A 13,139-nucleotide genomic window follows, 5' to 3' on the forward strand; every position below is an offset into this window, starting at 1 on the left:
AGGCCAAATTTCAACAACTTTGGTAGATGACCTATAGATGATATTTTCAAGCAAATATCAAAGATCTAAAATAGATAAATACAGAATCCCTAAAGAAAGCCCAACACGGCAAAATTGAAAATGTTGCAGGCTCGGTTTGATTGAGCCTGTTCATGGACGGTAAATGGAGAGTGCAATTACCGTCCACGCCCCCTACACCGGGCTTAAGCAGAATTCAACATTTAAACATGAAATAGTAAAAATTTTGAATTTAGAAACATCTCGCGATGTGTTCATCGGCGGATTATCGGAACCCTTCAATGTGCACTTCCGTGCCATTTCCATGAAAACGCGGCGTATGGTTTCCCCAAGTTAATAAAAAAGCGTGTGCCCAAACGAGAGGAAAAACAATGGGCGGAACTAAATAAAAGGGAATTTTGAAAGGGGATCAGAGTGTTATGAAAGCCTGCGTCTATCCACAGATAAACGTCAAAAGAAAATTAAAAAAGCAGGCAACATATCCTAAGGGTATTCAACATTATTCAAAGTAGGAATATTAACCCCCAACTAAGAAAATGCCGAAAAGTTAAACTAAAAAAATACACAAGCACAACAATTATGTCGTGCTGAACGATCTTCAAGGATCGAAAATATAACATCATTGATTAAATGTACGGGAGACTTTTTACAGCCGCCACACGGCACAAATAACACGGATGTGATCATAAAATAGATAAATACAGAATCCCTAAAGAAAGCCCAACACGGCAAAATTGAAAATGTTGCAGGCTCGGTTTGATTGAGCCTGTTCATGGACGGTACTGGAGAGTGCAAGTTACCGTCCACGCCCCCTAGCACCGGCTTAAGCAGAATCAACATCCGCAGATGTGTTCATACGGCGGTTATCATGGAACCTGTTAATGTGACATTCCGTGCCATTCCATGCCTTCTACCTTTCTAAATTCGAAATTTTACTATTTCATGTTTAAATGTTGAATTCTGCTTAAGCCGGTGCTAGGGGGCGTGGACGGTAACTTGCACTTTCCAGTACCGTCCATGAACAGGCTCAATCAAACCGAGCCTGCAACATTTTCAATTTTGTCATGTTGGGCTTTCTTTAGGGATTCTGTATTTATCTATTCTACCTTCAGACAAGAAGATTTCTTTTTTTTACTATATGTACATAGTGACTGAAAATCAATGACCCTGGGTTGGGCCAATTTTGACCCAAGGGCTATAATTTGAACAATCTTGCTAGAGGTTCACTACGTTATGTTTTATAAAAAATATCTAACCTCTAGGCTGCACCATTAACCGGTTTAAACTCCCCAGCAGTACTTGTGCTGCTGACCCTTCCAAGGCGGCGCCCATCTTTTTTCCTCAGATGTATGTCTATGTTGTTTCATACTGTTTTGGTGATACTTTTGCTTGTGACCCTTGTTGTTTTCTTGTCTATGGTAATATCTTCCCCTTTGTCCCTAGTTTTTATTTCTTTGATTTACCCCCCCCCCCTTCTCTTGACCCCTTCACCTGTGTCCTTTTGACGTCTTATCTGTGATACGCAGGCTTCATAACCTCTGATCCCCTTTCAAAATTCCATTTTATTTAGTTCCACCCATTGTTTTCTCGTTTAGGGCACACGCCTTTTATTACTTGGGGACCATACGCCGCTTTTCATGGAATGGCACGGAAGTGTCACATTGAAGGTTCCATGATAACCGCCGTATGAACACATCTGCGGATGTTTCTAAATTCAAAATTTTACTATTTCATGTTGAATTCTGCTTAAGCCGGTGCTAGGGGGCGTGGACGGTAACTTGCACTTTCCAGTACCGTCCATGTACAGGCTCAATCAAACCGAGCCTGCAACATTTTCAATTTTGCCGTGTTGGGCTTTCTTTAGGGATTCTGTATTTATCTTTTTTGTGGGCCTTAACCGGTTTAAACTCTCCAACAGTCATTATTATGCTGCTGACCGTTCCAAGGCGGCGCCCCACTGTGTTCCTCAGATGTATGTCTTATGTTGTTTCATACTGTTTTGGTGACACTTTTGCTTGTGTCCCTTGTTGTTTTCTCGTCTACGGTAAGTATCTTCCCCATTGCCTCTAGTTTTTATTTCTTTGATTACTCCCCACCCTTCCCCCCGGTCTCCTGTCCCCTTCCCCTTTGTGGGCCTAATTTTATTTTCTTTGAATTCCTAATCAGTTACAAATTAATTATCATTTAATAAGTAACCTGTCCGTGCTCTGTCTTTGCCCTGTCCTGTTTTTGTTTGGGGTCCCCCTGGGCTCCTTGCCATTGGTTCTTGTTGCTGGGTCATGTGGGGGTTGCGTTCATTGAACGCCGCCTTTCCTTGTTGATCTTGTTTATCATATTCTATTATTCAATCATTTATTTGTTTTCTTTGAATTCCTTATCAGTTACAAATTATTTCTAATTTTAGCGATTATCCTGTCCGTACTCTGTCTTGTGCCCTGTCCTGTTTTGTTTGGGTTCCGCCTGGGCTCCTTGCCACTGGTTATTGTTGCTGGGTCGTATGGGGGTTGCGTTCATTGAACGCCGCCTTTCCTTGTTGATATTGTTGATCATATTTTGTCAATTTAGAGAAGATAATTTTTTACTAATAAGTTTTTACTATATACGTAGGAAAACCAGACCTTCGAGGCGGCGCTAATTTTGACACTAGCGAAAAAATTTGAACAACTGGTAGAGTACCTATAGATGATATCTTATACCAAATATCAAATATGAAAAACAAGATCAACAAGGAAAGGCGGCGTTCAATGAACGCAACCCCCATATGACCCAGCAACAAGAACCAATGGCAAGGAGCCCAGGTGGACCCCAAACATAAAAAGGACAGGGCAACGACACGTTAATCAATAAATGATAAATAATTTGTAACTGATTAGGAATTCAAAGAAAATAATAATAGGCCCACAAAGGGGAAGGAGACTAATTTTTTATCATTTAATGATTAACGTGTCGTTGCCCTGTCCTTTTTATGTTTGGGGTCCGCCTGGGCTCCTTGCCATTGGTTCTTGTTGCTGGGTCATATGGGGGTTGCGTTCATTGAACGCCGCCTTTCCTTGTTGATCTTGTTTTTCATATTTTGTACCTTTAGACAATAAGATTTTTAATTTTTTACTATATGTACATAGTGAAAATCAATGACCCTCGGGGCGGGGCCAATATGACCCCAGGGCTATAACTTGAACAATCTTGATAGAGGTTTACTACACAATGTTTCATGCAAAATATCTAACCTCTAGCCTTTGTCAATTTTGAGAAGATGCTTTTTAAGATTTTACTATATTAATATAAGGAAAACCTATGACCCGCTGGGCGGGGCTAATTTTGACGCTAGGGGCAAAAAATGAACAATTTTTCGTAGAGTATCTATAGATGATATCATAAAATAGTGAAATACAGAATCCCTAAAGAAAGCCCAACACGACAAAATTGAAAATGTTGCAGGCTCGGTTGGGGGCTGCGTTCATTGAATGCCGCCTTTCCTTGTCGATCTTGTTTATCATATTTGATTGAGCCTGTTCATGGACGGTACTGGAAAGTGCAAGTGACCGTCCACGCCCCCTAGCACCGGCTTAAGCCTTGTGCATTCAAACAAGAAGGTATTTTAAATTTTACTATATGTACATATAGTGAAAATCTATGACCCCCGGGGCGGGGCCAATTTTGACACCAGGGCTATAATTTCAACACTTTTTGTAGAGGTCTACCAGACAATGACTTATGCAAAATATCTATGATCTATGCTTTGTGGGTCTTCACAAGAAGATTTTCAAATTTATTCTTATAATTTCTTCTGGTTGCCATGGCAACCAGATTTCCGCATGGAATGAAATTCTTTGAACAACTTTAGAAGCCCTTCACCCAAGGATCAATCCTTCCAAAAAATAGATAAATACAGAATGCGCCAGCGGCAAGGAGCCCAGGAGGACCCCAAAGAAAAACAGGACAGGGCAAACACATAACAAACAAACATACATCAACAATAATTGTCATTTTGATAATCAATCAGTAATCGAAAAAAGATCTGTATCAACCAAAATGTGTCTAAGAACTGTAAAGACCGCGAAAAGATGACTGAATTTATAACAACGCGTAGGAATACAACTTAATCAGTGACCCGAAAAATACAAAATATGAAAAACAAGATCAACAAGGAAAGGCGGCGTTCAATGAAACACCTAAAGAATGACCCAACAGATTAACCAATAAAAATTTCTGTATTATATCGGTAATTAATAGATTTTAGATAAATCGAAAATACTCTAAATTATCTCAAACACAGAAAAAACACAGATGAAATAGATATAGATTTAATCAGAGCTTAGACACACACATATATAATATATATCAAATGAACACTAAAGTGATGTCTGAATAAACAATGAAATATACTATGCAATCAGTCTAAAGGTAAGACAAATCATCAACTTGAACAGATATAATTATGACTAATTTCAGACCAATGAAAATATAGAATTAAATGAACACAGATCAAAAATCGCCCAACCCAGGCCAAAAATAAAGCAAAAGCAAAGCAAACAAAACAAAATGATTTACAAACTTACATACAAAGTCATCAAAATTCTGTATACCTAATGAAAGAAAATTGTAAACATATATACATGTGGATATATTAAGAATTCAACATATAAATTAAGCAAATATATAAATTAAGTTAACACAATATACATATGTACATTATACAAATACAAATTATAGCACAAAGAGAATATGAAAAACAAGATCAACAAGGAAAGGTGGCGTTCAATGAACGCAACCCCCATATGACCCAGCAACAAGAACCAATGGCAAGGAGCCCAGGCGGACCCCAAACACAAAAAGGACAGGGCAACGACACGTTAATCATTAAATGATAAATAATTTGTAACTGATTAGGAATTCAAAGAAAATAATAATAGGCCCACAAAGGGGAAGGGGACAGGAGACTGGGGGGAAGGGGGGGGGGGGGTTAATCAAAGAAATAAAAACTAGAGGCAATGGGGAAGATACTTACCGTAGACGAGAAAACAACAAGGGACACAAGCAAAAGTGTCACCAAAACAGTATGAAACAACATAGACATACATCTGAGGAACACAGTGGGGCGCCGCCTTGGAACGGTCAGCAGCATAATAATGACTGCTGGGGAGTTTAAACCGGTTAATGGTGCACCAAACCTCGCTCTTAGCCCCACCATGTTCCTATAAAACGAGACAGTGTAAATAAAATGAATCCCCGCCAAGTGAAATTCTAACAGTTGTCATGGTTACAAAAGGTTAAATAAGTAAAACACTAAAATGATCATGTAGAAACATATAAAAGTAAACCCAATGACCATAACAAAAGTACTCAATGTCCTAAAGGAAGACAGAGCAACAAGAAAATCACCTACAAGGGCCCGACGAAGCAAGGCAGAAGACGAACATTAAGACAATTCAGTCCCAAGGGCTTTACGAACTATCCATCATAGAGTCTCCCACTTGGTCCGTCAGATGCAATCAAAAGAGGAAAGCGTAGTGTCCAACTGTAAAAGGGTTGAACACTAAACATGCAGTATGTCTTAAAATAGTAGGGTCTCATAACCTCTTTTAATAAAACGTTTAATAATTTTAGTAAAAACAGCAGAAAAATTACCATGACCCAAAAATCTTACGAAGTTTGTAAACCACATCGCCATAAAAAACCAGGCTGGCTAATCCCTTGTCGCAGAAGAGTTTTTAAAAATCACTATTGAATTTAGAAATTAAATCAAAGTTAACGATTGTAAAATTTAGTAAATATTTCCGTAATTTATGATAGCGGTAGCCCTGTTTTAGAAGCTTGCTGGTAATAAAAAATATTCCGCTCGTTGAAATCCTTTACGTTGTTACAAGCTCTAGCGAATCTAATTAACTGAGAAACATAAACCCCGTAGGATGTTGCATGGGGTACGTCTCCATCCAAATGTGGATAATTAACTATACAAAAGTCAAAGTCATCTCTTTTATCATAAATTTTCGTGTGAATAGAATTGTTGTTGATAGTAATATGAAGATCCAAAAATGATGTACTAAAATTTCAAGAGTTCGTTTTATTAAGTTGTAGTTCATGCGGATAAATGTCAGACACCATTTGATCAAAATAAGGATTATCTAAATTAAAAATATCATCAAGGTATCTGGAAGTATTATTAAATGCGACTATAACATCTTGTTGTTTCTCTTCAGAGAGTAAAGTCACCCTTCCAGGTCCTTACCACAGGTTCTCTAGACTCTAGTTCTCAAGAAATCAAGCCATACAGGTAACATGACCACTGTTACACAGTACTAAAAAAAATAATCTGGAAACAAAGTGATCCCTCGGAAGCATTAATCACAACAAAATTACAAGAGAATTGCAGACTCGGTTTGATTGAGTCTGTACATGAGGGATAATGAATACGTGCAACATCCCTCACGCCCCCTAGCACCGGCTTGAGCGGTACTCAATTCTCAACACTTAATAGTGCTGGCATCAATGATCCCGAAGGACCAGAAAAATATAAAAACACTGAAGTGAAGTACGGGGCAACTTTTTACAGCTGCCACACAGCACTTGACACCTGCTGTTGTGAAGTATAAAAATCTGGAAACAAAGTGATCCCTCGGAAGCATTAATCACAACAAAATTACAAGAGAATTGCAGACTCGGTTTGATTGAGTCTGTACATGAGGGATAATGAATACGTGCAACATCCCTCACGCCCCCTAGCACCGGCTTGAGCGGTACTCAATTCTCAACACTTAATAGTGCTGGCATCAATGATCCCGAAGGACCAGAAAAATATAACAACACTGAAGTGAAGTACGGGGCAACTTTTTACAGCTGCCACACAGCACTTGACACCTGCTGTTGTGAAGTATAAAAATCTGGAAACCAAGTTATCTATCGGAAGCATTAATCACAACAAAATTTCGCGAACATTGCAGACTCGGTTTGATTGAGACTGTTCATTAGGGATATGTGTAATATTCCTCACGCCCCCTAGCACCGGCTTGAGCGGTACTCAATTCTCAACACTTAATAGTGCTGGCATCAATGATCCCGAAGAACCAGAAAAATATAACAACACTGAAGTGAAGTACGGGGCAACTTTTTACAGCTGCCACACAGCACTAAAACCCATGAAATATGATTACTATTTCAAAAGGTTGTCACCAACCCAATTTACAAAGGAAACATATTCCCTAAACACATTTTTTTAAATATATTTTTTAAACAAACTAAACCCTTTTTTCCCGCGTCACCAACACAAAATAACACCCAAACTATAAAAAAAAAAATATATTACTAGAAAATTTAAACCCTTAAAGAACATGAGAACTGTTTTAAATAAAAACAAAAATTTGAGCACAGCATCCCCTTTCCAGAATTAAAAAATGTAAACTTTTACCCCTAACTGCAAAAAATTTCTCGCCAAGGGAGCCCAAAAACCTAAAAAAAAAGGTCTTAGGAAGCAAACAAAATTGGGACTTTTCTTCTTTTTGAAAAAGCTCCTTTTAAACCCCTTTTATTGACCTTTGATTTTGCTTTTTGCGGGGTGGATGGGGGCTTGCTTTCTTTTGAATACCCCCTTTTCCTTGTCGATCTTGTTTATCATATTTTACAATGGGAAATATCATAATCACAAGGTCTAGGAAGGATACTTGAAAAAATCAAATGTGTTTGAGAAACCTTTCTAATTCACGTAATTAAATTACAAAATAGATAAATACAGAATCCCTAAAGAAAGCCCAACACGGCAAAATTGAAGATGTTGCAGGCTCGGTTTGATTGAGCCTGTTCATGGACGGCACTGGAAAGTGCAAATTGATTTCTTGAGAAGGCTAAGAGTAAAGTAAAGAGACACTATGAATTCAATTGTACATGTACAAAACAAACTAATGATTTCATCAGCTGAATAAAATTGGATATCATTAGTACCTACATGAATGAAAGTAACAGGTTTAGACACCAGAGCATGAAATTTGTCAATTTTAGCCGTTTATCTGCACAAATTAATCCCCGGAAAAGGAATCACTTCAGCACGATTAATTCCCTCTATATTCTTAGCTATTGAATCTGACAAGATGTAGACCGTGATATCTGCAAGAGTAAAGTAAAGAGACACTATGAATTCTATTGTACATGTACATAACCTTAACCATCCAAGGTATCAAACATTTTACATAGAATATTAACTTTATCAGACCAATCTAATTCAAGATAAAGCTTATAAGCGTCTGACTTCCAATCACCAATTAGTTGTATATGTTCAGGTGGAATGTCAGATTTAAAGGCTAAGGTCGCAAAACCCCTTCTAAACGAATGAGTGGAAATTTGTTTAGGGTCTAAAATAGATAAATACAGAATCCCTAAAGAAAGCCCAACACGACAAAATTGAAAATGTTGCAGGCTCGGTTTGATTGAGCCTGTTCATGGACGGTACTGGAAAGTCTTAGTTACCGTCCACGCCCCCTAGCACCGGCTTAAGCAGAATTCAACATTTAACATGAACTGGTAAAATTTAGAATTTTGAAACATCCGCAGATGTGTTCATATGGCAGTATCATGGAACCTTCAATGTGACACGGTAGTGCCATTCCATGAAAAGCGGCATATGGTCCCCAAGTAAAAAAATGCGTGTGCCCTAAACGAGAAAACAATGGGCGGAACTAAATAAAATGGAATTTTGAAAGGGGATCTGAGGTTATGAAGCCTGCGTATCACAGATAAGACGTCAAAAAAACAAATTTAAAAAGCAGGCAACATATCCTAAGGGTGATTCAACATTATTCAAGTAGTAATATTGGAACCACCCAACTAGAAAGTGCCAAAAAAGTGAAACTAAAAATACCACAAGCACAACAATAATGTCGTGCTGAACGATCTTCAAGGATCGAAAATATAACATCATTGATTAAATGTACGGGGAGACTTTTTACAGCCGCCACACGGCACAAATAAACCTATTAAAGAAATACATTGAGGCAATTTCTTTTGGAACATGTAATAAGAGATGTAAGAATCATGTGATAAGGAAAACAATGCATCATTACACTGTTCTATACTAAGATTAATTAAACGCTCATATGCTAAAACAGGACAAATCCTTTTGTCCTTTAATCTAACAAGTGGACAAATGATTATTCTTTCCCCAAATGGAATCGTTTTAGACCAGTTGAAATGTACTAGAATATAATTACGATGAAAATGCACATGTTTGGCATTAAGAAACCTTCCTTTATAAATATCTAGAGAAGACGAAGGAACCAGATTCGATTTTCTGGCAGCTAGGAAAAAGGCAAAAAGAAAGAGACACCAATAAACTACGTTATCAGATACTGAAAAATCCAAAACTTTATGAATAGAAAATAAAATATCTAAAGTAATAGGTTCAGCTCTTTTTATGTGATTAGGATTTAATCTTTGGATGCCTCTTAAAGATAAATTCAACAAATATGAATTTATATGATCTATATCATAAAATAGATAAATACAGAATCCCTAAAGGAAGCCCAACACGGCAAAATTGAAAATGTTGCATAACCCAATATTAGATGAAGAGTTTTAACACCACTGATGTAATTTCTAATACTGTCTACCGACTTAAATGACCCACTAAGAAATTGAGCATATAACCTCTAAGTACAAGTAGATGCTGGCAAAAAACACAAATTGAAATACAAGCAAAAAAGAATGAAACTTTCCCATTGAATGTTCAAATTCTTGTTAGAACCAACTGCAAATGCAGAAGCTGTAGAATGCCTGAGATCCTTTTTCAATGTATTAATCTCTGAATCTGAAAAAACAAATTAATTACCAATCATATTGAAATTTAAAGAAAGTATCATCAAGAGTGATACTTTCTATAGAAGTAAAACGGTACTTGCTGATAAAATTCTGACCTATACTTTTCATCCAAATGTCACCTAGATAAACAATCTGACACACGATTTTCAGTGCTTCTTATATGAACTGCTTGTAATTGAAATTCATATAAAGAGGTTACCAAACATAATTCACGCAGACATTTTTGTAGAAATTCAACTTTAGATTTCCCTGTATTCAACAATATACATACACTGAGATTGTCACAATACACCACAATTTTCTTTTTCTTCAATCTAACACACCATAACTTAACAGCTACTACTACTGCCAACATTTCTAAGCAAGTAATACTTAAATTTTGCTGAAGAATAAATTCTGGAAAAACACAATGAAAATACTGATTGCCGCAAATGCCACCGCAACCGGTTAAGCAGCTGTCAGAACTGAAAACCTCATCCACTAGTGACCATTCTCCATAGTCAATAAAAGAAATGCCTTTATACAAAGGAAGAAATCTAGACCACCAAAGTAAATCTTTCTTGACCTCTTGGGGGATCATATGATTAGCAGAGTGACTTTCATTACTAGCATAACAATCTCTTAACCAGTTTAAAATACGGTTTATGGAAACTCTGCTAGACTTTACACATGCTCCAACGAAATTAAGTTTACCTAACAACTTCTGAATTTCTTTTAATGAAGCTGTATTTTTTGTTAACCAAATATCTACCAATAATCTGATTTCCTCAAATAGATGAATACAGAATCCCTAAAGAAAGCCCAACACGGCAAAATTGAAAATGTTGCAGGCTCGGTTTGATTGAGCCTGTTCATGGACGGTACTGGAAAGTGCAAGTTACCGTCCACGCCCCCTAGCACCGGCTTAAGCAGAATTCAACATTTAAACGTGAAATAGTAAAATTTTGAATTTATAAACATCCGCAGATGTGTTCATACGGCGGTTATCATGGAATCTTCAATGTGACACTTCCGTGCCATTCCATGAAAAGCGGCGTATGGTCCCCAAGTAATAAAAAGCGTGTGCCCTAAACGAGAAAACAATGGGCGGAACTAAATAAAATGGAATTTTGAAAGGGGATCAGAGGTTATGAAGCCTGCGTATCACAGATAAGACGTCAAAAGACAAATTTTTTTTAGCAGGCAACATATCCTAAGGGTGATTCAACATTATTCAAGTAGGAATATTGGAACCACCCAACTAGAAAAACCTCACATTTGGAAGAATGTTTACAAAAACAAGAAATACTATTCTTCTCATCTCTATGAGGGGGATTTAGACAAAAACTAGGAAGAAACAGATCAATTATTCCATTACCATGAAAATAACTATTGGACCAAAGACCATTTGATAGTCAACCAGATGCGTGAGGACATGCCGATGAACACTCTGGATGATCAAGCTCTTTTTTATCTAATTGCCAACAAGAAGCACATATGTGTTTGGCAAATCTTGATTTTCCATTTTTTGTAGTAACAACATGAGAGGACTTAAAGGAGCATTTATTCCTCTGATATTTTGAACAAAACCAAATTTTTGTATCATCATGACCTCCAAAGTTTGATTGAAAAACATTTGTTTGAGAAGAGGAGTATCGAGGTCTCAACTGTAAGACTGGTTCAGATTGATTCTTGGTTCGAATCCTGTACCTGGACAAAACGGCTGTTTCAACATAAGTAAAATCATCACCCCAACTGCCTAATCCTAATTCTATTTCCCGCAAAATAGCTGCATAGAGGGATTTAATAACTGAAAATTCATAAGATGAATTGAGATACATCAATTTTTTAAGCAACAAAATTCTCCCTTCTTTCTCAACAGGATTAATTTTTGAACTAGATATTATCTCTAACTCCCCAGCTATAAAAAGATTAAATTCCAATTTGTCAAAAGTGATATTTCTACTAACAAAATCAAATCTTAAGTTTGAATGAGGATATTTTTGCTTGACTTTAACTGAATCTGAAGCTTTGGAAGTGATACCAGATCTATTTTTGTGTTTATGTTTTTTATGTTTTTTGTTCCTGGTAATATTGTCAAAATCCTGCACGTCAGAAGAGCCAGAACTGATTGAACGTTCTGAACTATTAGAAGAATCTGAATCTGAAGATGACGAATGAAGCACTACTCCTAAAGATTTGAGCTCTTTTCTTGCCTTGTTTCTCAAATTAGGCATATCACGAAGAGTGTTAATGTTAAACTGAGTCGTACCTTTGGATCCAGATGTGTCAGCTTGCTCTGTTGTACCTTTCCTTCCAAGAACTGTCCCATGAAAACCATGAACCTCAGAAGAAGATCCTGATGAAATTAGTGGAAATTTCGTCTTTGGCCTAGCACCGCCGACAATACCCATATCCGAATTGGAAACATCCGAAACACCTGCAACTGTCGCTACGGATTTTTCTAGAGATTGTATGTATAATTCCCGTTCGTGAACTTGTCTGCGTAAAGCAAATAACTCCTCCTGTTCTTTCAAACGCTTTTCAGCAGTTGCCAAACTTTTAAGTTTATCGTTGAGAGCTTTTTTCTCAAGTTCAATTGGATCAATATCACCGCTTTTATCCGGGTTCTTTGGCGGGGGAGTAAGAGTTAATTTGGGGGCGGTTGAAATTTTCGTAACATCTGTAGTAGGTGTTATAACATCTCTTCCCTCATGCAAAGCTTTATAGTCTGGGTTATCTTTAACCCTTTCTGATTTCCTTTCCTGAGGCATTGTTCAATTCAAACAAATAAAAAGTTACCTTCCTAATAAGAAGCAAGTCAAAAACAATATATAAATAACTGGTCCCTGCAACTTTCTAACTCATCGTGATAAATGTAGACCGCTCCACAAACAAATGAAAACTTCTTTAGCACAAGACGGGCACAGTAAAACCCTATGGTAATAAGATAAACAGATTGACGAAATTAGATCTGTATCAACCAAAATGGGTCTAAGAACTGTAAAGACCGCGAAAAGATGACTGAATTTATAACAATTTATATTTCCGCTCATTGTTTTCTCGTTTAGGGCACACGCTTTTTATTACTTGGGGACCATACGCCGCTTTTCATGGAATGGCACGGAAGTGTCACATTGAAGGTTCCATGATGACCGCCGTATGAACACATCTGCGGATGTTTCTAAATTCAAAATTTTACCATTTTCATGATTAAATGTTGAATTCTGCTTAAGCCGGTGCTAGAGGGCGTGGACGGTAACTTGCACTTTCCAGTACCGTCCATGACCAGGCTCAATCAAACCGAGCCTGCAACATTTCAATTGTGCCGTGTTTGG

General features: G+C 37.3%; 1 protein-coding gene across 1 annotated transcript; it reads right to left on the reverse strand.

The window, feature by feature from the left end:
• Positions 1–7,996: 7,996 nt before the first annotated feature.
• Positions 7,997–12,721, reverse strand: LOC132716548 (uncharacterized). The gene is made up of 2 exons (XM_060699846.1): positions 12,074–12,721; positions 7,997–8,115 (listed from the first exon to the last, which is right to left on the reverse strand). Exons 1-2 carry the CDS (start codon positions 12,573–12,575, stop codon positions 8,015–8,017), a joined length of 603 nt encoding a protein of 200 aa, XP_060555829.1. The 5' UTR covers positions 12,576–12,721; the 3' UTR covers positions 7,997–8,014.
• Positions 12,722–13,139: the final 418 nt, after the last annotated feature.

The sequence above is a fragment of the Ruditapes philippinarum genome, unplaced genomic scaffold (genome assembly GCF_026571515.1).
Source record: "Ruditapes philippinarum isolate M1 unplaced genomic scaffold, ASM2657151v2 ctg817_1_1_1_1, whole genome shotgun sequence".
Taxonomy (NCBI): Eukaryota; Metazoa; Mollusca; class Bivalvia; order Venerida; family Veneridae; genus Ruditapes; species Ruditapes philippinarum.

Coding starts and splice junctions, on each gene's coding strand:
- LOC132716548 (XM_060699846.1), bottom strand. CDS start 12,575: ATGCCTCAGGAAAGGAAATCAGAAAGGGTTAAAGATAACCCAGACTAT. Junction 8,116..12,073: donor TGACACATCTGGATCCAAAG/GTACGACTCAGT, acceptor TTACTCTTGCAG/ATATCACGGTCTACATCTTG.